This window comes from Erpetoichthys calabaricus, chromosome 10, assembly GCF_900747795.2.
Source record: "Erpetoichthys calabaricus chromosome 10, fErpCal1.3, whole genome shotgun sequence".
NCBI lineage: Eukaryota > Metazoa > Chordata > Cladistia > Polypteriformes > Polypteridae > Erpetoichthys > Erpetoichthys calabaricus.
This window is the reverse complement of record NC_041403.2, coordinates 149,048,722-149,075,418: the sequence shown is the minus strand read 5'-3', so window position 1 is coordinate 149,075,418 and position 26,697 is coordinate 149,048,722. Positions and strand designations below refer to the sequence as shown.

Here is a 26,697-nt window from a genome sequence, read left to right as displayed (position 1 = left end):
ATCTGTATTTTGCTCTATTTAGCTGTCCCTGAACCGTAACTAGTCTCTCAGTCCCTACCACTGAAAAACAACCCCACAACATGATGCTGTCGCCACCATGCTCCACCGTTGGAATAGCATTGTACAGGTAATGAGCCATGCTTGGTTTCCTCAAGACGTCAAGCTAATCTTGGTTTCATCAGACCAGAGAATCTTGTTTCGCACAGCCTAACAGTTCTTTAGGGAGCCTTTTTGCAAACTCCAGACATGTTTCTATGCATCTTTTACAGAGGACAGGCTTTCTGCCCAAGTCAGTGGATTGCCGCACTGATGGTTGCCCTAATGGAAGTTTCTCCCATCTCTACACAGGTTTTCTGGAGCTCATCTAGATGGGCCATCAGGTTCTTGGTCACCTCTCTTACTGAGGCCCTTCTCACATGATTGCTCAGTTTTGCCAAGTGACCAGCTCTAGGAAGAGTTGTGGTTGTTCCAAACATCTTCCTATTCAACGGTGATCCTGGGACCATTCAGTATGGTGGATTTATTTTGTAGCCTCGACACAATCCTGTCTCTGCCTTCCTTCGACCACATAACTTGGTTTTAGCTCCAATACACGTTGTCAATTGTAAGACCTTCTATAGACAGGTGTTTGCCTTTTCTATTCATGTCCAAGCAATCAAATTGACCACAGGCGTCCTCCAAACAAGGTGTGGAAACATCTCAACAGTGATCAATGGAGTGAGATGCACCTGAGCCACATTTAAAGTGTTTTAGCTAAAGGTTTGAGAACTTGTGTCAATGTGACATTTCGTTTTTTTTTTATTTTTCATAAATTTGCAAAAATTCCTAAAATCCTGTTTTTGCTTTGTCATTCCTGGAGTATTGAGTGTTCCTTTATGAGTTTGAAAAAAATGTAAAGGATTTTAGGACAAGGCTCCAACATAACAAAAAATGAAAATGTGAAGGGGTCTTCTAAGACCACTGTAGGTAATACTACAGATTTAAAGTGGAGACACCTTCAATGTGCAGTTTGTCTATATATATAATTCACTAAGCAGCTGACCATGGCATGCAAGACAGAGACCATGTGATACGCACGACAGAGCCACACCTGCCAACTCACATGGCCCCGCCCAACAACTCTAAGACCATGGGATACGCACGACCGCGTCCACCCTCGCAAACTGTTTTACACGCTGCATACAGCGATTCCCATCCGTGACAAACATGCTCCTTCTTAGATGGTCCTGCAGGAACAGGGAAAACCTTTGTCTACAAAAACCTGAGAGCATGGTGTTTTTGTTGGCTTGCCCGCCTGACTGTTACCAGCATTCACCGCAATGTACTGGAGTGTAAAACTCTCGCAGCTGCTACCTAACAAACTGTCCTTATTCCACAGATTTCCCTGATCCCATCAGATTCAAATTTGCCTTTTACTTTTACACGCAGACAATTTCCTGTTAGATTAGCCTTTGCAATGACAATTAATAAGGCACATAAACTTAAATTAATAAACTTTCAAAAAGACATGCCTCTATCTGCCAACTCTAAGACCATGGGATACGCACGATAGAGCCCCGCCCGCCAACTCTAACCCTCCTCCCGCGTCCAACCTAACGGCCTGCTCATGTGCCAGACGCAACACCTCACCAAACGCCGCCTCAGTCGCTTTCGTCTCTGCTACAGTCCACATGATCTCTGAGCCACGTTGACTTTTCATTGTTCTTTTTGGTTCCGGCTGCTTTTCAATATATAATCCAGCAAGTCGCCCAACCATGGGATACGAACGACAGAGCCCCGCCCACCAACTCTAACCCTCCTCCCACGTCCACCCTCGCTCTTGAGGCACTGCTTGCTCATATGCCCGCCCCCAACACCTCACCAAACACATCCTCACTCGCTTTGGTCTGTGCTACAGTGCACATGCAGTTGTGAGCCACATTGACTGTTCATTTGCCTACCATAGTCACCGATTCAAATGTATTTCATGGAAACAACACTTCTTTCAATGTTCTACAAATTCCTGCATCAGGTAACTGTTTGTTTCTATGAGTCGTTTTTTTCTGGAAAAATGTCATCGACAAAACTGTTGCTCTCGAACTTCGCAACATGGCTGTAACCTTTGTTTGCCAACATTGGGATAACTTCGGCGACGTGCTGTCCGTTGTTCTTAGTCACGGAAGCAAAGTCATACAGTCTGCTCAACAATATGCTGACTGCATGAATACTTCCGGAGTTTATGGTGGCGAGGCAGAAATTGCGGCAATGTCCCAAATGCTTCCAGCTACTATCGCCATTCACTTCTGAGAACGTCGACTCCATCGTCACAGACGATCCCGCAGATCAACTTTCATTCCCCGAAGAATTTCTTAATAGTCTTACTCCCACTGGTATGCCTCCGCATAAACTCAAAATTAAAATTGGTTAAGTCATCATGCTTCTCAGAAACCTCCTGCCAGCAAAAGGTCTCTGTGATGGCACTAGACTTTCTGTTACCAGCATTCACCGCGATGTACTGGAGTGTAAGACTATCGCAGCTGCTACCTCACAAACTGTCCTTATTCCCCGGATATCCCTGACCCCATCAGATTCAAATTTGCCTTTTACGTTTACACGCATACAATTTCCTGTTAGATTGGCCTTTGCAATGACAATAAGGCACAGGGACAAACTTTCAAAACGATATGCCAGTATCTGCCAAAACCAGTTTTCAGTCACGGACAAATGTACAGTGCATCTGGAAAGTATTCACAGCACATCACTTTTTCCACATTTTGTTATGTTACAGCCTTATTCCAAAATGGATTAAATTCATTTTTTTTCCTCAGAATTCTACACACAACACCCCATAATGACAACGTGAAAAAAGTTTACTTGAGGTTTTTGCAAATTTATTAAAAATAAAAAATTGAGAAAGCACATGTACATAAGTATTCACAGCCTTTGCCATGAAGCTCAAAATTGAGCTCAGGTGCATCCTGTTTCCCTGATCATCCTTGAGATGTTTCTGCAGCTTAATTGGAGTCCACCTGTGGTAAATTCAGTTGACTGGACATGATTTGGAAAGGCACACACCTGTCTATATAAGGTCCCACAGTTGACAGTTCATGTCAGAGCACAAACCAAGCATGAAGTCAAAGGAATTGTCTGTAGACCTCCAAGACAGGATTGTCTCGAGGCACAAATATGGGGAAGGTTACAGAAAAATTTCTGCTGCTTTGAAGGTCCCAATGAGCACAGTGGCCTCCATCATCCGTAAGTGGAAGAAGTTCGAAACCACCAGGACTCTTCCTAAAGCTGGCCGGCCATCAAAACTGAGCGATCGAGGGACAAGGGCCTTAGTCAGGGAGGTGACCAAGAACCCGATGGTCACTCTGTCAGAGCTCCAGAGGTCCTCTGTGGAGAGAGGAGAACCTTCCAGAAGGACAACCATCTCTGCAGCAATCCACCAATCAGGCCTGTATGGTAGAGTGGCCAGACGGAAGCCACTCCTTAGTAAAAGGCACATGGCAGCCCGCCTGGAGTTTGCCAAAAGGCACCTGAAGGACTCTCAGACCATGAGAAAGAAAATTCTCTGGTCTGATGAGACAAAGATTGAACTCTTTGGTGTGAATGCCAGGCGTCATGTTTGGAGGAAACCAGGCACTGCTCATCACCAGACCAATACCATAACTACAGTGAAGCATGGTGGTGGCAGCATCATGCTGTGGGGATGTTTTTCAGCGGTAGGGACTAGGAGACTAGTCAGGATAAAGGGAAAGATGACTGCAGCAATGTACAGAGACATCCTGGATGAAAACCTGCTCCAGAGCGCTCTTGACCTCAGACTGGGGCGATGGTTCATCTTTCAGCAGGACAACCGACCCTAAGCACACAGCCAAGATATCAAAGGAGTGGCTTCAGGACAACTCTGTGAATGTCCTTGAGTGGCCCAGCCAGAGCCCAGACTTGAATCCGATTGAACATCTCTGGAGAGATCTTAAAATGGCTGTGCACCCGACGCTTCCCATCCAACCTGATGGAGCTTGAGAGGTGCTGCAAAGAGGAATGGGCGAAACTGGCCAAGGATAGGTGTGCCAAGCTTGTGGCATCATATTCAAAAAGACTTGAGGCTGTAATTGCTGCCAAAGGTGCATCAACAAAGTATTGAGCAAAGGCTGTGAATACTTATGTACATGGGATTTCTCAGTTTTTTTATTTTTAATAAATTTGCAAAAACCTCAAGTAAACTTTTTTCACATTGTCATTATGGGGTGTTGTGTGTAGAATTCTGAGGAAAAAAATGAATTTAATCCATTTTGGAATAAGGCTGTAACATAACAAAATTTGGATAAAAGGGATGCGCTGTGAATACTTTCTGGATGCACTGTATGTTGCTCTCTCCAGAGTTCCATCTTTTCATTCACTTTCAGTCGTATCCTCAAATCCACCCCATTTGGACAACTGTGTCTTTCAGGAAGTGTTCACCCATCAATAAATAATTATGTGATGTATGCTACGCCATGGGTTGGCTAATTTGATATATTTCAGTAGATTAGCTAAATAGGGTGGCTTTTATTTGATAGATTTTTTTGAATTGTTCTTGTTTTATGCAAAATGAATAGGAAAGCAAACTGGAATTTATATTCATTCTCAATTAGGTCCATGTTACTTGATAAGGTTAATCTCTTGAGGTTTTGGTCAGACTTTGTTGTCTTAGAAGTCATTCTTGGTTTCTGTGTGCCACAAATGGATGTAAATTGGATATAATTTGTTTTTCAAAACTCATCCTAACCCTGTAGAGAACAGAAATCACTCTTTCTATTTATTTCCTGTTTCCACCAGCAGCTCCTTCCCATTCACAAATTGATTGTATGTGGGCTGCATGTTCAGGCTCAAGGAGCCCTTATCATATGGCTGTCGCAGCAGTGAGACAGGTGAGAACTGTTTTTTTCCCATGAAAGCCCTCGGAGCAATTGTTTGTCGACACAAAGCCAACAGTCGGTAAAGGGAAACATGTGACTGTCTGAACAAAAAGAAAAAAAAAAATCATAATGGAGGATCTGTGCTCAAAAACAATGCCAGCCAAACAAAGGAAATGCAGACCCCTCCCGCCCCCCCCCCCCCCCTTTCAGCGTATGCATGTTGGCTGCTGGAAGAGCCGCTGCTGGCCTGTTAGAGTTCATCATGGCCAGGCTCATGCAAATTAGGCCTGCATTGGTACACGTTAACCATATTTGACTAGAGGAGCTTAAATGGAAAAAGTTCTCCTCGGCCTGAATTCCTGCAGCTGGCTGCCTGGCTTCCAGACGCAGTCTGCTCCTTGCTGGCCTTTGAAGTTTTCACTACATTCTGGTAAGCCATAGCACTGTTTTCCTAGAGTGGATTGTTTTCATTTTATTGTGGAATAATGAAGCCAAAAAAAAAAAGAGTGAGAGGTTTGTTACTTTTTTATTTTTAAACTGAAAGATTTGGAAAGAAAATAATAATCCGGAGAGCAGTTGGCTTCAGGATAGTTTACAGTTCGTTTGGACACCGGTGATTTAAATTTGCACATTATTTTTAAATGTTCAGATTATATGGTGGCAATAAAAAAGATGTAGACTATTTGGTTTTAATCACTGTAATGTAAAGAGAAGTCAACCAAAATGATACCTTTTTTTGGCTCACTAAAAAGATTACAAACTAAAAAGATTACAATATGCAGGCTTTTGTGGCAACTCAGGCCCCTTCCTCTTGTCTGATGAAGGTGCCTGAGTTGCCTCGAAAGCCTGCATATTGTAATCTTTTTATTTAGCCAGTAAAAGGTGTCATTTGGCTCGGCTTCTCACTATAGCCATAATGGCTAACACGGTACAACACCCTAGTACATCAGTGTAATAATGAACAATAGCTAATATTGAATGGTGTAGCTACTATAGGTGATGTCTTTTGTCATAACAGTTTAGTAAGTGTTGTGGTGACACTTACAACTAAATGTATGATGACTTGTATAAATTAGACACTAAATGCACACTGTTGAGGGAGTTCATGGTGATGTTTTTAGATGGGTGCAGAACTGGCTCAGACACAGGAAGCAGAGGGTTACGGTGTGAGGAACCTCATCAGAATTGAGTGATGTCCACAGGGGTCAGTGCTAGGGCCACTTCTATTTTTAATATCTATAAATGATTTGGATAGGAATACAAGGAACAGGCTGGTTAAGTTTGCAGATGATACCAAGAGAGGTGGATTAGCAGATAATTTGGAATCCGTTATATCATTACAGAAGGATTTGGATAGCATACAGGCTTGGGCAGATTTGTAGCAGATTAAATTTAATGTCAGTAAATATAAAGTATTACACATAGGAATTAAAAATGTTAGGTTTGAATACACAATGGGCGGTTGGAAAATCGAGAGTACACCTTATGAGAAGGATTTAGGAGTCATAGTGGGCTCTAAACTATCGACTTCCCAACAGTGTCCAGAAGCCATTAAGAAGGCAAACAGAATATGAATCTGGAGTGTGGAGTACAAGTACACAAAGAACGATAGACACTTGGAATAAGCTACAAAGTAGTGAGGTAGACAGTAGGACTTTAGGGACTTTCAAAACTCGACTTGATGTTTTTTTGGTAGAAATAAGTGGATAGGACTGGTGAGCTTCGTTGGGCTGAATGGCCTGTTCTCGTCTAGAGTGTTCTAATGTTGATCGTATGTACATATGTGATGTCTGTTCTTGACAATTTGTTGCATTATTATTGACACCAGTTGTTTCCATTCACAGGCCTGTGGCTGCTGCCTTTCTTTTTATGGCATTTAATTTATTGATGAAAACCAAATCATTTATTTTCAAAGCCAGACTTGTATTTTATTCCATTATTGTGGGCACATACACTACTAATACTTATTATTATTATTATTATTATTATTATAACCATTAGACTCTGTAATGGCTCCTCTCATCATTGCTGTCTTCAGTCACACTGCAATGGGAACATTTTTTGTTGCCTTATAAAATCATTTCTATCTGTGCTATTAAGGAAGGATGAAATGTAAATAATCATAGTACACCTCAGCATAAACATTTACAGTGAACCATCTTCTAGAATTAATTTTATAATGCATGTTATAGTAACATACATTGTATTTATCATTCCAACAGATGGCTCATCACAAACATTTGCAGCAATAAAATAAAATACAGTAATCCCTCACCTATCGCGGGGGTTACGTTCCAGAGCCCCCCACGATAGGTGAAAATCCGCGAAGTAGCGACCTATATTTATTTGATTATTTATACATATTTTAAGGCTTTATAAACCCTTCCCCACACTCTTATAAACCTTTCTCACTCTCTTGTTAACCTTTCCCACGCTCTTATAAACACTTCCTATGCTCTTAAACACTTTCTACATTCTTAAACACCTCAGACCAACACTGCACACTGCACACAGCGATCAGACGTCAATGTGTCTGCACTCGCTTTGTGAAGGGGGGCAGCTGAACTCACGCTGAGCAGAAATGGACTTTGTGCTGCTTCTGCCAAAATGCCTGCTTGTCGCGAGGAGTGTGTGTGTGTGTGTGTGTGTGTGTATGTGGTTTTGTGAGGGCTGAACGCACGTTCGCTCAAACCCCCATCCCCGGAGGCGCACTTCGCATTGTCAAGGGGGTGGGGAGCTGAATGAACGCTAAGGAGAAGTGGACTTTGTGCTGGCTTTGTGCTGCTTGTCGCTCTGCGTGTCAATAATTTAAAAGCCTGTACATCACCAATTTTCCTGTCTCACTGTCTAGTCTTGCGTGAAGTTAAAATGTTTTATAATAGTGAGATGTTACTCATATCCTTAGCCCGACGTCCACATATCATATGTGTTAACAAAGTGTGTTTTATAAGTTTACATGTGTTTAAAGCATGTGGGATGGGTATTTTAAGGCTTAAACTAAAAAAATGTTTATTTATATGGTCTTTCTATATCGCGGATTTTCTCCTGTTGCTGATGGGTCTGGAACATAACTTCCGCGATAGGCGGGCAATCACTTGTATTTAAAAACCCGCGAAGTCGTGAATCCGCGAAACGTGAACCGCGAAGTAGCGAGGGATTACTGTACTACAAATGTTTGTGATGTGCCATCTGTTGGAATGATAAATACAATGCAAATGTCTCTGTAATATGTCAATTGGTATGGGATTTGTAAAAGCAATGTTAAAAATGTTTGTGATGTACCATGTGCTGAAATGATAAATGCAATGCATTTTATTACTGTAAACGTTTGTGCTATGCCATCTGCTGGAATAACAGAGACATAGTAACCAGACTAGACACACGGACAGTTCTTTCGCAATGACAAATGCAATGCACGTGTCTCTGTTATATGCCGATTGGCATAGGATTCATCAAAGCAGTGTTAACGTTTGTGATTTTCCATCTGTCAATGCATTTTATTTCCACAAATGTTTGTCATGTGCCTTATGTTTGAATAACAGAGACATAGCAACCGGACAGAGACACACACACACACACACACACTTATATGTAGTAATAAAATTTATTATTACACATATTTGTGATGCTCCATCTGTTAGAATGGCAAATGCAATGCATTTTATTACCACAGATGTTTGTGATGTGCCATCTGTTAGAATGACACTTTACAACCAGACAGACACACAGATATACCGACAGATATCCTTTTGGTAAGGTGGATTATCTTGCACTTATGTAATAATTTTATTTTAACTGTTTTTTATTCCGTGTTTTATATTCTTTGCTATTTCTGGAAACAATGATGTATAACTATCCTGTTATATTTTTGAATTTTATTCCTTCTGGTGGCTGTCTCATAGGCCCTGATCGTGCTGTAGTTTATTCCAAGTGCCAGGCTAACCTTCCCGTGATTGGGCACATGACTTCCAGGTTTATAGTCCGTTGGTGATTGCAGCAGAGGATTTTAATAGTTGCCCATTTTGTTGTGTCTTTATCCAAGCTGTGGATTAAAAAAAAAAAAAACTATCGCAAATATTTCTAGCTTACTGAATTGATCACTTGGGCTCCTGACTTTTGTTTTGTTCTTCTGACATTGATTTTAATTCTTTCTGTGTCTGTTTACCCTTTAAAATTATTTGATATTGCTCTATCTGTCCATCCAAGTTTTCATCTGGATGTGTTCACCATCTTAATCGAAGATGCCAATAGTGGTTGATATTTTGATGTGTCCTTTGTGATGATGTTCCACTTGGGACTGAGGTCTTTCCATAGTTCGTCTTGCCATCTCACTGGAGGTCTACCAATTGGGCTCATGAAATTATCGGGCCACCAGACTGCCATGTCATGCCTGTGAGTACTTCCATTTTAATGCCGCCGTGATGACGTCTCAGAAGCGAGTTATATGCTGAATTTCTTTGTTTTCACTATGATCTCTGAAGGATACTCTCAGGGTCTGTCTCTCCATTGCAAGTTGTGTGATTTGAAGCTTCTCAGCCATCATTTTGCGTAGATTCCATACCATGCAACCCTATATTATTGGCGATAAAACCATGCCATTAACTGTGTTTGCTCTGACTGTAGAGTTTTTGATCTCTTGTATGATTAGCTTAATGTGGCTGAAAGTAAGCCACGCTGCAGTTCTTCAGCACAGTGTCTCTTGGTCGAGTGTGTGTCCGAGGTACTGACATCCCTAGTCTTATCAAGTATTAGTAAGCAAAATGGAGAAAAATCTGGATGAGAAGCAACCATGGGAACCATCTGGCTTTTGTGCAGGTTACTAAGCTGTTGACCACATACACGCACAGAAAGAGAAGTTTACATGCCTTTATGTCTTGTTGTTCATGAAAGTGTTTGGCAGCATAGAGACAAACACAATGGTGAATGCCTTGACTTGCCTGGCTGCTGTAGTCAATAAGCCAAAACTGCTCAGCTGATATATTACTTTGTTATACAATCCTATAACATTCCAGCACTTCAAAGTGTTTGCCAAGACAACACGATTTCACCAAAGCTATTCACAGCAGCTAAAGAAGAAACTTTGAAAGAGCTCAGTTGGGAAGACCGAGGTATCGCATCAATGGTGAGAAACATAATAATAATAATAATAACATTTATTTGTATAGCACATTTTCATACAAAAAAGTAGCTCAAAGTGCTTTACATAAAGAACAGTAAATAAAAAAAATATATAACAACATAAGAAATTAAAATAAGTAAATTTGAGTAGATGGTGGTGGCGAAAGCCACCACCTAAAGGACACCGGAAAAAGAAACAGAAGAGAGAATAGGGGTTAGTAGAGATTTTAGAGCTACCATGGATAGTTATTATAATGAATTGGATATATAGAGTATCAGGATTAAATTACAGTGAAATTATGAGAAGGCCATGTTAAAATAATGTGTTTTCAGTAGTTTTTTAAAGCGCTCCACTGTATTAGCCTGGCGAATTTCTATTGGCAGGCTATTCCAGATTTTAGGTGCGTAACAGCAGAAGGCCGCCTCACCACTTCTTTTAAGTTTTGCTCTCGGAATTCTAAGGAGACACTCATTTGAGGATCTGAGATTACGATTTGGAATATAAGACGTCAGACATTCCGATATATAAAATGGGGCGAGATTATTTAAGGCTTTATAAACCATAAGCAGAATTTTAAAGTCAATCCTGAATGACACAGGTAACCAGTATAGTGACATCAAAACTGGAGAAATGTGCTCGGATTTTCTTTTCCTTGTTAGGATTCTAGCAGCTGCATTCTGCACTAGTTGCAAACGATTTATGTCTTTTTTGGGTAATCCAGAGAGGAGTGTGTTACAGTAATCTAGTCGACTGAAAACAAACACGTGAACTAATTTCTCAGCATCTTTCAATGATATGAGGTCTAACTTTTGCTATGTTTCTTAAGTGAAAAAATGCTGTCCTAGTGATCTGATTAATATGCGATTTAAAATTCAGATTACAGTCAACAGTTACCCCTAAGCTTTTTACCTCCATCTTGACTTTTAATCCTAATATATCCAGTTTATTGCCAGTCAGTAAGATTTCAGTTTTCTCTTTATGTAGCTTGAGAAAGTTACTATTCATCCATTCTGAAATACAAGTCAGACATTGTGTTAGTGAATCAGGAGAATCGGGGTCATCAGGTGCTATTGATAAATACAGCTGTATGTCATCAGCATAACTGTGGTAGCTCACGTTGTGCCCTGAGATAATCTGACCATACTTACCTTTGGTTTGCTGATGACATTGTGATCGCAACCCCAGGGTTGTCAGGTCCTGAAAATACTTCCAGCCCAAGGACCGCTCAAAAACCACACAACGACATAAGAAGCTAGCCTAATACCTCATTATACAAAGTCACACACCAGAAAGTGGGGTCCCCTTTGTAGATGTGAGCATTTTGGAATGGGTATATATCATCTAAGACCATACCCCTCGGAGATCTGAGAACGATAAAGTAACCGATACAAAATAGCCCAATTGGGTGAGAAAACCATGGACCTGTCTACTCTGACTAGCCATAGAATCAAGGATGCAGAAAGGTGTCTATGTCGTCTTGACAAAGTCTGTTACACTCGATTCAATAACTTAACGTGCATATCAATGGGATGGGGGAAGAAACTGGAGTTCTCAGGGAAAACCTACTGAGGACACAGAGAGAGCAAACTCTACACAAATGATTCCATGGCCTCCAACCCTATGCAGTGCCAACCATGGCACCCAAGCACACACTGGGCACATTTATATGGTGGGTCAGTCTTTTGGGATGTGAGAAGGAAAGAGAAAATCCACACAGGTTCTGGACAACCTCCACACGGTCCTCAAAGGCTGGGATTTCAACCCAGTTCAACTACTGTGCATGGCCATCGTTAAACCCACTGACTAACATTGGGTCTGATATTCTGATGCGCACATTGTTGAGATTTAAGGAAAAAAATGGGAGTACAAGAAACATGTAGAAGATACTAGGAAAAGATGCAAAATCCACAAAGGGACTGAGTTCAGGACTTGAACCTAGTCATCTAACCACTATAACTTCAAAGGACAGTACTCTGAGATTTGGCTCACTTACTTACATCAAGCCTATTTATTACGATTACGACTGGGAGAACACGTTTTCTCCCCATAGTGGCTAGAATATGCCTCCAGTCTCCTGGGCACACTCACACCTATCATCATCTGTCTATCATTGGGATGCATGAAGAAATCAGAATACACAGAGGAAAGCCACAAGCACACAACTCCCAAAAGTGGTATTAGTTGGGGTACAGCAACAGGATCCTGTGTCTGAAACCAGTCCATCACTGAGCACATATCATTAAGGTTTAGGCACTTCAGGGGGAGACTATCTTTAATGAGGTGCTTCCATGTATTTGTCCACCCTCTGTTTATGTGTGTATGGTTACATATGTAGACCCCCATCACAGAGAAATCAGATTTTAAAGGATAGAAAAAAGAAAAGAGAATTTTGAAAGCAAATGGCTGACAGAACCCTCATGAGGGTTCAGCTCAAATGTTTCCAGTAAAATTACATATGGTGAAGTTTTTGCAGATTTTATCTGCTCAGCAGATTTGCGGAGTGCATTACATTCTTGGATGCTGGCCATTAGCCGACGTCATTCACGGATTATTGAATGAGCACAGGAAACTAAACGTCGGGGGGCTCTCATGGAAATGAAATCAGTTGATTCAGGGAAGTTGAGCCCAGATGCACTAGTGAGGATTTTTGGCGCCCTGAAAGGTCATTTTTTAGGTAAGACAGAAGCCTCTGTAATGTAAGACAGTTGATTTTATTTGTTATTATTATTCATGACTAGCTGTGTTGCTTGGCTTTGCCCAGGAAATGTCATAAGATGATGGATATCTTTTATAGTGCCATCAGTTAGTCGGGTGTATCAGAAGTACTATGTAGCTAAATGCTTTTTTGTATAAGATATACAGTATGTAGGGTTTTTTATTTTCCAAGAGTTAATGTTATTGGCAGATGATGTGGCACAGTGGATAAGGCTTTGGATGTCAAACCCTGAGGTTGTGGGTTCAAATCCCACTAATGACACTGTGTGACCATGAGCAAGTCACTTCATCTGCCTGTGCTACATACAGAAAAACAAAAGAAATGCAACCAATTGTATCTTAAATGTTGTAAGTCGCATTCGATAAAGTTGTCAGTCAAATAACAAGTAATTAAAAAAAATCTGTTAGGTCACTGGAGCTGCTACTTTTTGAACATGCAATGTACAAGTCCATGAGTAAGCATTCCTGCTTTTCCTAGTGAGTTGGCCTTTATTGATGGTCATTGCAAAATACAATTTTACAGGAAAGTGTATTGTTTTGAATTGAAACAGATAATCTGTATGGGTAATGTAAAATCTGAGTATTTACTTTATTATTATCATTATTGGATGGTTTACAATTTTCATTTGTTAACATCATTCACTCAAGTACGGTATTTCTTTTCGTCTAGCTGAATTTTGTTCCCCTTTAAGATCTGCGATTGCAAATGTATATCGTGGAGGAATTAATATTGTTACCCTAAGACCATTTAATAGAGCCAGTAATCGGACAGGAGGAAGCTTGGTCATTCATCTTTAATTGCTCTTCATGAAGAGGGAGCACCCCAATGCTGGTCCCTGAGCAGAAACGCCACAGAATGGTCACAGAGCAAAGACAACGAGACATATTTATAGACAAGTGAATGTACATAACAGTGCTGAAATTAATGTTTACACAACATCGGACATGTATTCTGATTTGGTAAATTAGCTCACACTCCCCTAAATTCACCCAAATTAAAAGTCTCATTCTGCTACATTCTTGTCCTTTTCAATATTTCTTAAGTTCACCCCATATCTTTTTATGGAACTCCTAAGTACATGACAACTGTGTGTTACAGCAGCCACTTTTTAAGACCACCACCTAAAACATTTCAGCTTAAACAAGTTCAGACTATATTTATTATTCCTTTATGCTACTTGTAAGATAGATAGATAAATATATAGTCTCTCTGTTATATTAAACAATTTTCGGTTGTGTCCGCGTTATTCAGCCTTGAGCTCTCCCCTCCACACCGCTTTCCCAATCATTACTCCTACTGCGCACATCCTCTCTCCATCCCACCCCTTGACACTCTCAGTGCTAACTCGCCCTTCAACACTGTCAATTGTAATAGCAAATTATCAGCTATTCAAGAATGTCAAATTTTAGATTGCGATAGAAAAACAGCAGCAAGAGCTGATAATGAATATCGAATAAAAGAAAATGAACAAAAAAGAGCTACATTTAATAAAAATCAAGAGCAAAGAGAATTGTCCAATAAATGAAAAAGAGAAAAATATCCCAAACAATATGTGAACAGAAATGCAAAAAAGCAATGTTTATAGAATGTAAGTTAGAGGATAAAGTAATTCATAATATTGTTTTTGACGAGGTGTTAAGGCAATTTCATTTTTTATTTACTTTCTATTACATTTTACTTTTTTTTAACTTCTTCTTTTTTTACTATTACTTTTTACTACGTTTTATTATTCATTGGTATTTAAAATAGACAGCTGTAGTGAAATACTAAAGTTACTGATTTTCTATCTATAACAATTAAGGACCAGTCTTCCTCCCATGCCCCGCATACTCTTCTGTATACCAACTCTTTAAATGCAATCGCTTTCTCTAACGGAGGGGCATCCCATTGCCCTTTGCGAGATACCCTGGGGGTTGGCGAGCAAAGCGTGCAGGGGTTGGAGCCCTCTAGTTACTGTATATAATACTTTATTTGTCTCTGTTATACTATGTGTTTTTTATTAAGTTTAATGTCACTGTTCTCTGTGCCCACTGTTATGGATTCATTCATCCAGGTACACAGGGGCACAGTATCAGCAGTCAGAATTGCCGAGCCAAGCACAGGACTATAGAGAGCCACAGACAGCTGGAAGCTGTCAGCCTAAAGACAGACTAGTATATTTCTGTCTTCTGTCAGCATAAAAAACCTCTTTCCTTGTTGGGAGTGTGAGAACTGTATGTAGGCATTGTGCTATTCCTGTATGTTTGAAGGTGGGGTTTGAGTCCTTTCCTGTCCTTGTTTGGATCCGGAGTGAAGAACCTGCACATGGAGCAACCAGTATATAAGGATGGACACCTACGGCCAACACTTTGAAGCTTCCGGGCGGAAGAGTATGTCTTCCGTCCGAGGCCGGGCAGAAGATTATGTCTTCTGTCCGGTGAAAATCCTTTCAGCGTGGCGATGAAAGATGGCAAGACTGAGTAGTTCAAGCCACCCACATGCTTGAAAAGAGTCTGTCATAGGCTTCCCGTCTGTAATACCACGTGAACCCGTCAGTAAAGAGTTAGATTATCCTTTATGCTTCTCATGTAATCTTTTAACCGTCTTATTGCTTGAGGGGTGGGGATAATACCTTTTTTTATTTATAATTATTTAAATTCAGGTTAATTAAAACGCCAAAATTCAAAAGAACACATTTCCAGAGAGCTAATGCCTCTTAAGAGAACAGTCTCCAAGGGGAAATTAAAATTTTACAGAAGCTCCAAAAAAATAAATAAAATAAAAACAAACTGTCAATTGTGGGTAGCAGTGAGATGAAGAAAGAGGGCCTCTGTCAAGGCTACTGCATGACGCAGCGCCTGGAAGTAGAATAGAATAGATGCTGCATTTTAATATGGAAAATATACCAAAACTCTTTATCCACAATAACTACATTACCCCTAAACAACTATGTGACCCGTTAATTGCCTTTATTTTCTTCCACAACATGCAAAGCGGTGCTTGAGCTGGATATACACAAGTGCCGATACTCTGTGCATTACACTGACGTATTAAATATAAAGAGTGAGGAGGAGCAGCAGTAGCTTTGAGCATCGCAATAAAATATCTGTGGCTTCCCAGTTTGAAACTGCAACACCACTGTCTAAGGCTGGCGCTGGAGCATTGCATAATTTAAGTAGCCACAACTGAAGAGTGTTTAGGTTGGTGGGGGGAGTGTCCCCTTTGAGTTCCCAGCTCTACATTAAAAAACTGGAGACAGATGGAGCATAATGGATAACCAAAATGAGAGCCAGTATGCATTTAAGTGCCGACAGTCAAAAGTGAAAAATTGAGAAGTACAGTACTGAGCCACTTCTAGGATTGATGTAAAGAATTTCAGAGAGCTGGGGATTGGGTATCCCTGTTCAAAATAAACAGACAAGCATGGAAATGTAAATGATTTTGGAGGTCAGAGTTTGGAGTTCCATTTCTAAGATTGGAAATGTGAATGTAAATTACAACGGAGTAGCTCACGGGGGACCCGTTAAGTTTAGACTGACATCATTGGTCCAAGAAGTTTATAGAATTTGCAGGTATCAGGGTCTTAGTCCCCTGTGTGGTTGTCAGGTGTGGTCTTACATGTGTGTAAAATCAAAGAGTGTGGGGGAAGATGGTCTTTGGGGTTTTGAGCATGTTCATATAATGGTATAACATCGATTAGGGGTTACATAGTACAGTAATCCCTCCTCCATCGCGGGGGTTGCGTTCCAGAGCCACCCGCGAAATAAGAAAATCCGCGAAGTAGAAACAATATGTTTATATGGTTATTTTTATATTGTCATGCTTGGGTCACAGATTTGCGCAGAAACACAGGAGGTTGTAGAGAGACAGGAACGTTATTCAAACACTGCAAACAAACATTTGTCTCTTTTTCAAAAGTTTAAACTGTGCTCCATGACAAGACAGAGATGACAGTTCTGTCTCACAATTAAAAGAATGCAAACATATCTTCCTCTTCAAAGGAGTGCGCATCAGGAGCAGAGTCTGTCAGAAAGACAGAGGAAAGCAAACAAATCAATGGTGCTGTTTGGCTTTTAAGTATGCGAAGCACCGCGGCACAAAGCTGTTGAAGGCGGCAGCTCACACCCCCTCCGTCAGGAGCAGGGAGAGAGAGAGACAGAGAAAAACAAACATGCAAAAATCAATACGTGCCCTTCGAGCTTTTAAGTATGCGAAGCACCGTGCAGCATGTCGCTTCACTAAGCAGCTGCACAGAAGGTAGCAACGTGAAGATAATCTTTCAGCATTTTTAGACGAGCGTCCGTATCGTCTAGGTGTGTGAACAGCCCCCCTGCTCACACCCCCTACGTCAGGATCAGAGAAAGTCAGCGCAAGAGAGAGAAAGAGAAAAGTAAGTTGGGTAGCTTCTCAGCCATCTGCCAATAGCGTCCCTTGTATGAAATCAACTGGGCAGACCAACTGAGGAAGCATGTACCAGAAATTAAAAGACCCATTGTCCTCAGAAATCCGCGAACCAGCAAAAAATCCACGATATATATTTAAATATGCTTACATACTGTATAAAATCCGCGATAGAGTGAAGCCGCGAAAGGCGAAGCGCGATATAGCGAGGGATCACTGTATATGATGAACAGAAGGATCAGGGGCTTACCGTTATTGTCATGTATGTAATTGAGACAAAGATCAGGAGTTGGGCACAAGAGATTTGGGGCTTATGCCTCTGAAGCACCTGCCCACACCACCAGTGTCACTCCTGGCTGGTATTGGACACCATTTTCGCCTCACTCCACAAAGCACCTATTGCACAAGCCCCTGTCTGTCTGTCTGTTCACATGAAACAACTCGCCACCCTATGAACCAGTTTTGTTGAGATGTGGCACACATGTTCTTTAAAGAAATTCAGTTACATTTTTGTTGTGGTATCTCAAACAGGTCGCACTGTACAAAGTTTTAAAATTTCAAACTTTCCCTTTGAAAAAGCATTGTCGATTTTGCATACTCGTCCATCTTAAAATGGAGAAACATTTTGTGCGACTTCAAGTAGGAATGAGTTTATTGTTTCAATTTTACTTTGAGCACAGTTTCCTGAACTTGTACATTGTGTATATTTTCTTCTTTTACTTTGTCTGACAGCCTTTTAGATGCCCAATTAGTGAGTCAGACGCCAGGCAGAGCACACGCATGCAAACAGTTCACAACGCAGCGCCTTCTCCTGCTGCTTTAGATAAGGTAACTAATAGAGCACAAAAAAAGCCACTTCTCTGGGAATAAATGGAAGGGAAAGCAATTATATAAGCATACATAAAACTGAACAGTATTCTCTGCAGGTAATTATTGTAAAGAAGTGACATTCTCACCTTGCAGCTTTAATGGCGTTTGAACTAATTAATAACAGAGGAAAGGTGTAGCCTGATCCTAACCCTAACCCTGACCCTAACTGATATAAACATGGGGCAGGTTTAAAAATGGACAGTCGGGGTCCAGAGGTGGAAGGCTGCATTGGCTTAAGCCCCTGATCTCTGGCACCCAGCCCCTGATCTTTTAGTTCCATATATACATAAACAATCAAGTTAAGCCCCTGATGTTCGTGCCCATCGGGTACCATTTGTATTCTGGTTATATAATAAATCCAATCCTTTCTAAGTTCTTACTTGTTTATATAATTTTAACCAACTGCTTGCTTTAACTAATATTAGCAGCTAGATGGGGAACTTATTTTGGTTCCTTTTCTCCTTTCATAGGTTAAAATTGATACTGATGTTATGTTAGTATTGATCATTCTGTATTAAATGGTATTGAACAGCAGTTAATCACAGACCGTCCACCACTTACACACATAAATCGGTGCCATTTTTACGTCACTTGACTTGGAATCTGTTGTGTATGAAACCTGGTTAGCCACCACAAGACTCTTTGTGACTGGCTTTTATCTCCAATTTAAAGTTCTTGTGGACACCAGGGGCGCTCCAGCTCCCTAAACCCAACACAGACAGATACTGGGCACAAGTTTAAAACACAAAGAGCCTTTTATTATGTGGGAAAGTATTCAAACCAGCGTTTCCCACCACCACAGCAACAAGTACAAAATAATGCAGCAATAAGACTCTTCCTTCTTCCATTCTCTTTTGGTCACTGCCTCCTCCGCTTCTCCCAGCAAGCTTTATCCTCCATCCACCAAGTCAGGCCCTTCTCTGTGAGGCGGTCAGCTCCTTTTATATTGGCCACCCTAGAAGTGCTTCTGCTCTTCCACCCACATTGTCTGTTAAGCACTTCCGGGCGAGGCAGAAACCCCATGCCATAGGGCTCCTTAGTCCTTGCAGTACCCCCTGCTGGCACTCAGCAGGGTTGAGGTAAGGAACTCCAAGTCCCATGATGCTCTGTAATATGGGGTATTTCTGTAACCCAGAGGAGCTGCCATCTAGCGTTCTGGGGTAGACAGTGCCCTGAAGAAGCTGCCTTCCCCCATCCTTTTGTTTCTTGGGCTGCCGGCTGTCCTTGACAACTATTAAAAAGTATATATTTAATTCAGTCTACTAGCACATGGGATTGAATTTCATTATCATACTTACTTTTGAATATGACTCATTGTTACAAAATTATTTAACAAATAAAAATGTAACAATGGATTCTTGAATGAAGTAAAAAAATGCAAAATGCTCCAATATTTATATCAGTTAACTTAGTTGCCAAATCCACCTGAATGTTACGCCATGCATATATTGTCTTATTTGTTGTAGAGAAGCAACACCAACAGTCACAATCTGCAGTGCACTTGCTAACCATTGATCTTTGCATCTTGATTGAGCTTCGCTATATTTGGTCATGTCTCTCTTTTCCTGTCCAGGACACCGACCCTTTTTCAGTCATTCGTGCACCCTATTGGTTAGTGCCGCTGTTCGGTTCATCAGTCACTTCTGCTCCATCCTTCTTTTGCTTAAAAACCACTCTCATCACCATGCTGAGCATACATGTTAGCATAATTTTAATACATATCGACAAATAAAAATACATGGGTTGGTTAATTTTCTTTTTTCTGTAATGCCACCAAATTTCAGTCAAAGAATTTTTGACATTTTGGGATATTTAGTTTTCTTTTTGTGGCAGGGGTATTTACTCCTTAATATTTACATTTTGAAATGTCCTTTCTTAACAGATACCAACTGCCCCAAATGTACCATCTTGCCATATTACAGATTTTTAACTAGACAGGAAATGGCGTCTGTGTTGGTGAGTGAGTGAGTTAGTAAGCCAACTTTATATTATAGAGTTATAGATTTCTTTTCTTGTTGATTTTTTTACTGTATTTATGCCAGTATATTAGTTGGTTGAGTCAGGATATTAAACATAGATCATGTTGATGGCTGTAGCATGTTTTTAAATTATTTTCATTAATTACTAGACATCCCCCGCGGCACCGCATGCGTAGAAGTGAAACAAGACAGTGAGGAGAGCCCTGCCCGGCTTCCCACTCCTGACGTCACGCTTCCCCTTCCCCTCGACCCACAGACTCTGTCTCGGAGTAGCACAAATAAATTGTTCCTGCAAACGAACTATGATTCTTAGCACGATAAGAGAAGTTGCAAAATCAACCAGAAGGTCCAAACAAATTATAGAAAAAAAACCCGATCTAAATCCATTAAGTATTTCTCTCGTTTGTTAGCTAAACGGAGGTAAGCTACACCCTGAGGCTGGCGCATGAGTGACAAGAGTCCCACCCCCCTCCCCTTGGCCCACTGCATGTCTCTCGGATTTGTGCTAATAAATCGGTGCCGCAAGTGAACTATGATACATAGCGCAATGAGAGAAGTCACAAAATCAACCGGAATGTTCAAGCAAATTATAGAAAAAAACCTGATCTATATACGTTAAGTAGTTTTCTCGTGAAAACCAGACAGACAAACGTTGGATTTTATATGTATATATACTGTATATAGAGAGAGAGAGAATTTTACAAAGCTTTACCTATAGTGATAAATGTTTTTATTTTTTAACATATGTGTATCTCATATGTGATCTTCATTCAAACAGGTAAAGGTGATATAATATAACAAACATTAGACTTTTTCTTCTTTCAGCTGCTCCTGTTAGGGGTTGCCACAGCGGATCATCTCCTTCCATATCTTTCTGTCCTCTGTATCTTGTTCTGTTACCCCCATCACCTACATGTCGTCTCTTACCACATCCATAAGCCTTCTCTTAGGCCTTCCTCTTTTCCTCTTACATGGCAGCTCTATCCTTAGCATCCTTCTCCCAATATACTCATCATCTCTCCTCTGCACATGTCCAAGCCATCGTAATCCAAATCATCTTAATCAATGACTTTGTTAAATGGTGCGACTCAAACCACCTACAACTGAACACCAGCAAAACCAAAGAGTTAGTGGTGGATTTTAGGAGGCCCAGGCCCCTCATAGACCCCGTGATCATCAAAGGTGACTGTGTGCAGATGGTGCAGACCTATAAATATCTGGGAGTGCAGCTGGATGATAAATTAGACTGGACTGCCAATACTGATGTGCTGTGCAAGAAAGGACAGAGCCGACTATACTTCCTTAGAAGGCTGGCGTCCTTCAACATCTGCAATAAGATGCTGCAGATGTTCTATCAGACAGTTGTGGCGAGCGCCCTCTTCTATGCGGTGGTGTGCTAGGGAGGCAGCATTAAGAGGAAAGATGCCTCACGCCTGGACAAACTGGTGAGGAAGGCAGGCTCTATTGTTGGCATGGAGCTGGACAGTTTAACATCTGTGGCAGAGCGACGGGCACTCAGCAGGCTCCTATCAATTATGGAGAATCCACTGCATCCACTAAACAGTGTCATCTCCAGACAGAAGAGCAGCTTCAGCGACAGACTGCTGTTACTGTCCTGCTCCTCAGACAGATTGAGGAGATCGTTTCTCCCCCAAACTATGCGGCTCTTCAATTCCACCCGGGGGTGTAAACGTTAACATTTAACATTATACAAAGTTATTGTCTGTTTTTCATCTGCATTATTATCATTCTTTAATTTAATATTATTTATTGTATCATTATGCTGCTGCTGGAGAATGTGAATTTCCCATTGGGATTAATAAAGTCTATCTATCTATCTATCTATCTATCTATCTATCTATCTATCTATCTATCTATCTATCTATCTATCTATCTATCTATCTATCTATCTATCTATCTATCTATCTATCTATCTATCTATCTATCTATCTATCTATCTATCTATCCTCGCCTCTCTCACTTTGTCTCCCAACTGTCCAACCTGAGATGACCCTCTAATGTCCTCATTTCTAATCCTGCATCTTTAACTCTGCCACTTCCAGCTCTGTCTTTTGCTTTCTGGTCAGTGCCACCGTCTCCAACCCATATAACATAGCTGGTCTCACTACTGTCTTGTAGATCTTCCCTTTCACTCTTGCTGATACCCATCTGTCACTCCTGACACTCTTCTCCACCCATTCCACCCTGCCTGCACTCTCTTTTTCACCTCTCTTCCACAATCCCCATTACACTGTATATAACACACCTTAGATTGCATTTATATTTTTTGTCCATTGTATAATTTAAATAAACATAAATGCAAATTTTAAACATAAAAGAAGTAAGTACACACCTTGATCAAACACTTAAAATTAGCATTAGATGCAAATGATTAGTACATCATTAGGGAGGCCCTTGACTGAACCTTTCTTATTTAAGACTTAAGACATTTAGTTTGGCTTTGCTTTTGAAATGTGTCTTATCGCCATGCTGTAATCGAAAGAGCTCTCTGAGGCCTTCAGAAAGGAGGTTATAAATGAATAGGAGTGCAGGAAGAAATTTCAGAAGATATCCAGTTGGAAATTAATCATTCCACCATCCAGAAGATTACCTACAAGGGTTGAAGGTTTCAAACAACTGCCAACTTATCCAGACCAGGCTGTCCCAGCAAGTTCAGCCTCAGGTTAGAATGCAAGATGCTGAAGAAAGTCTCCAAGAAGGCCAGAAATTCATCACAGGGAATCTACAGGTAGCTCTTGTCACTGCTGATGTCAAAGTGCATGAGTCAACCATTAGAAAGAGGCTGCACAAATTAGATCTATGTGGGAGTTGTGCCTGAAAGAAACCAGAAAGAACATCACGGCAAGACTTATGTTTTCCCTTCAAGCAAAATACCAGAACTTCTGGAACAATGTGCTCTGGACAGACAAGATGAAGAGAGAATCTGGCAACATGGCCAGAAGACTTGTTTGGACAACATTTCACCAGAAGAATCTGATGCCAACTGTAAAGTGTTGTGGTGGAAATGTTCTAGTTTGGGGCTGCTTTGCTGCATCAGGACCTGGGCAGCTCACCATTTTAGAATCCACAAATTCTTCATTGTCCCAGAGTGTGTCTGAGGATAATGTGAGACCATCTGTCAGAAGATGGAAGCTCAGTTACAAATGAACCTTGCAAAATGGCAATGACATTAATCATTTCAGTAAACCCACAAAAGAATGGCTGAAAAGAAAGTAATGGAAGGTTCTAGAATGGATAAGTCAAAGTCCAGATCTGAATCTCAACGAGATAAGACACCCCTCAACCCTCACACAGCTGAAGGAATTCTGCATGATGGAGTAGGAAGAAATCTCCCAGTCAATATCAGAGACTGCTAGAGAGTTCTAGGAAACATCAACTTGAGGGGGCAACACTAGCTGTTGGAGCCAAGGGTGGACTTACCGACTTTTTCACAGACAGAAATAGCATATCTGTACATTACTGCAAATATGCATATTTTTTATGTTTAACAAATTGGCAAAATTTTCTTTTTCAGTTTTGGGCTATTGAGTGTTGCTTGTTGGGGGGGGGTTATTCAAATGATTTTAACACAAGGCCGCGGCAGAGCAAAATGAAATTATAAATACAGTGGTCTGAGTACTTTGTGAATCCACTGTAAGTATCATTACACTTCTTTGGCTTGACTGCCACACCATTCCAAACCTCATTACTTGCCGCTCTACAGACTCCCTTGGCACACCTCACTGCCCATGTTCTATTGATAAGTACGAGACATCGACAGACCACCAAAGACAGTGCAGTGTGTCAGCCAAATGGGGCACCTCACTGTTCATTCGGCTTCAGCCAGGACGGCCTCCGTTCAAACGAACAGTGAGTTTTGATCGCTTGTGTTGCAGGAAGGTGGCCAGTTGATGTTTGTGTTATTTCTCAATTCTTGTTATTGGGAGGTTTTATTGGACATATGTGTTATCATTTAACCTAAAGGCTATACTGGCTGTTGGGTTTTCCCCAGAGAGCAGATTGTCGGGCTATTTCCAACATAGTTTACTATAGTATACATTATGTAGGACTGCATTAGTGAAATGCCTATTTAGTAAAATGGGCTTAATGGAATAAATGTAAGTCCACCTCTTTTGATCACATTCATATATATAAACGTCTACGTGTGAAAGTGTGTGTCTGTCTGGCCCTGAAGTGAGACGTGGAGTCGGGGCAAGGGCTCCACATCCGAAGAAAGAGACACTCGCGTAGCCGCTATTACAGAAGCATGGCGAGCACATCGGCAAAACAAAACCTCTGAAGAAAGAGACGCTCGCTCAGCCGCTAATACACAAGTCATGCGAGCGCTTCAGCAAAATGAAACCTCCTAGGAGAAAGACACCCAGAGTAGTTCCTTTCAATTACCTGACATCCCTGCATTTCAATTTTTTTTCTGACGATTTAAATAGTGTCTAGGACCCCGTGCTTGGCTTTCACAGCTATACGAGGTGTGATAAAAAAAATAAAGTGAACGTTTTAAAAAAGAAACGTTTATTATTATTATTGCAGTAAAAGATTTACAACTACTAGTCACGCTCAAAATACTCTCCTCCACTTCAATTGCACTTATCCCAACGCTCCTGCCACTTTACAAAGCAGTTCCTGAGAAGTTGTCTTTCGAGAGTGTCTTTAGTTGGGATGTTGTGGCTGCCTGGATGTCCTCAATGGATTGAAATCGTTTGTCTTTCACGGACATTTTCAATTTAGGGAGCAACCACAAGTCGCACGGTGCCAGATCCGGCAAATAAGGTGGATCCAGACACAGCGTAATGTTTTTATTCAACAGAAATTGTCGTACTACAAGGGATGTGTGACAAGGAGCGTTGTCATGATGAAGAATGAAACCGTTCCTCGGTTACTGATGTTGAAGAACGTCTTGATCTTTTCTCGTCTTCAACCGTGTCAAATCCATTACGAAATCGATCAAACCACTTGTAAACAGTCTTAATTGTCGGTGCAGTGTCACCATGAACCGATTTTAACATCTGATGAGTTTCCTGAGCTTTTTGCAATTTGAAACAAAATTTCTTGTTAATGCGTTGCTCAATATCCATTATTAACGACAAACTTGAAAAACACACTTGAACTCAACAGTGGCTCACAAACGACTGACAGTATCAAGCAATTTGAAGCTTGTCACAAACTCGGCTCTAGGATGGACACCTCAGAACCTGCATTGTTTTGCATTGCTCTTGGATGGCACTCTGCATCAACATTCACAGTACTTTTTGATCACACCTCGTGGTATACACAGCAAAAGGTTAAATCAAGGAAAAATGTGTCTTTTATCTCAACCATAATGGAGGACAATGTATGTATGTATTTATATATGTATGTGTGTGTGTGTGTGAGAGAGAGAGAGAGAAATTATATATATGGACTTAAGATCCGTCCTCGCAAAGAACGCTTCTTCTTGTTTTACTTCAAACAACCCTTAATACTCTACAATAAAAATGGCAAACCTATTTCATTTTTTATGTCAAGGTTTGCCTTGCCCTCAGCCCTTTGTAAATAGAGCGCACTTTGAAATCCGGCTGCTTATGCTTTGGCCCCACACAACACAAAGGTCTTCGGAATGTTGACGGCATTCAGAGATGTGGCAGCGAGTCGGTGACAGGGCCACTAAGTCTCGTGTTACGCAATTGCCATTGTCTTCTTGGGTTTGCCTAAAAGAAATGAGCAAAGCTGAAATTCCCAGAGAGCCCTCGTTGCAGAGCGGGCCGAGTAATGTCACCGCACACGTGAGCCAAGCCCAGGGGCAAAACATATGTAAATGACTACAGCTGGGAGGCAAAGGCAGCCGGAATGTGCGTCACCTCTACGTGCGTTTAAACTGCAGGAAGAACTTTGTGGAAGTGTTTTTAAACTCCGAAAAAACTTGCAGCAGGACAAGACGAGCGAGCGGACGGACAGGCGCAACGTGTCTTGAAGTTTTGATTGGTAGCAACGAGTTTCAAGGATGGTGTTAGCCGTGTAAGTCGACCGAGCGGGACCGCGACTGTCACCCGGCACATGGGGGGGGTAGATCTACCTGATGGTTTTGGTTCTGTGTGTGTGTTTATTTTTGACAGTCTGTATACTGCATGTCTACCTCTGTGTAAGTCCGAAAGATCATCTTGAAAGGAACTGGAAAGATCCGCAACCGGAGAGCCGACTGTTCGCGCTTGCACCGCCGGCACCCGGAGCTCGTCTGTCACGCCCACTACAAGTTTAACAAGTTCTGCCGTCAGTTTGATCCTCGCAGTATCATATTCTTTAACATGCTGCCGCGGTATTGTGCTCCTTCTTTTATTGCCTTTTTTAACAGAAGTCAGCTGGACTTCTCAGTTTAAGAGTTCGCCTCGGCGGTCTGCGCAAATCCTTTGGGACTACTGGCTTTACTTTCAGCTTAGCTTCGTAATGACTGGCCAGTCACTCCCTCTAAATACGGCGCGTCCTGGCACTTTGACTGGTCGTGAGTGCGCGTATCTGTGTGTGTGTGTGTGTGTGTGTGTGTGAGAGAGAGAGAGCGAGTGGGTATTATGAGGAAGAGAGACAGAGATGGTGTGAGCCAATGAGAGTGAGAGAGTGAGCGAGCTTGTCGGTGAAGGTATATGAGTAAGGAGTGAGCGTTTGTAAAAGGGCGACTCAATGAGCAGGTGTGAATGTGTAAGTGAGCATATAACCAAGTGTGAGAGAGAGGGAGAGATTGTGAGTGAGTGTGTGTGTGTG

At 41.3% G+C, this 26,697-nt stretch overlaps 1 protein-coding gene across 4 annotated transcripts in view; it reads left to right on the top strand.

Moving 5' to 3' along the window:
• The window catches only part of pkig (protein kinase (cAMP-dependent, catalytic) inhibitor gamma), a 116,785-nt gene that overhangs the window by 70,581 nt on the left and 19,507 nt on the right, over positions 1-26,697 (top strand). The window contains exon 1 of one of the 4 annotated variants that reach the window (XM_051932607.1): positions 5,162-5,313. The exons of 2 other annotated variants lie outside the window; for them this stretch is intronic. Coding sequence is in view for 1 of the 2 variants with exons in the window: in XM_028812080.2 (XP_028667913.1) it covers positions 25,946-25,959 (14 nt within the window). In the remaining variant the exon portion in view is untranslated. Of the gene's footprint in view, positions 1-5,161; positions 5,314-25,738; positions 25,960-26,697 lie in introns of those variants that run through there. One more of the 4 variants, XM_028812080.2, reaches the window with a different exon arrangement.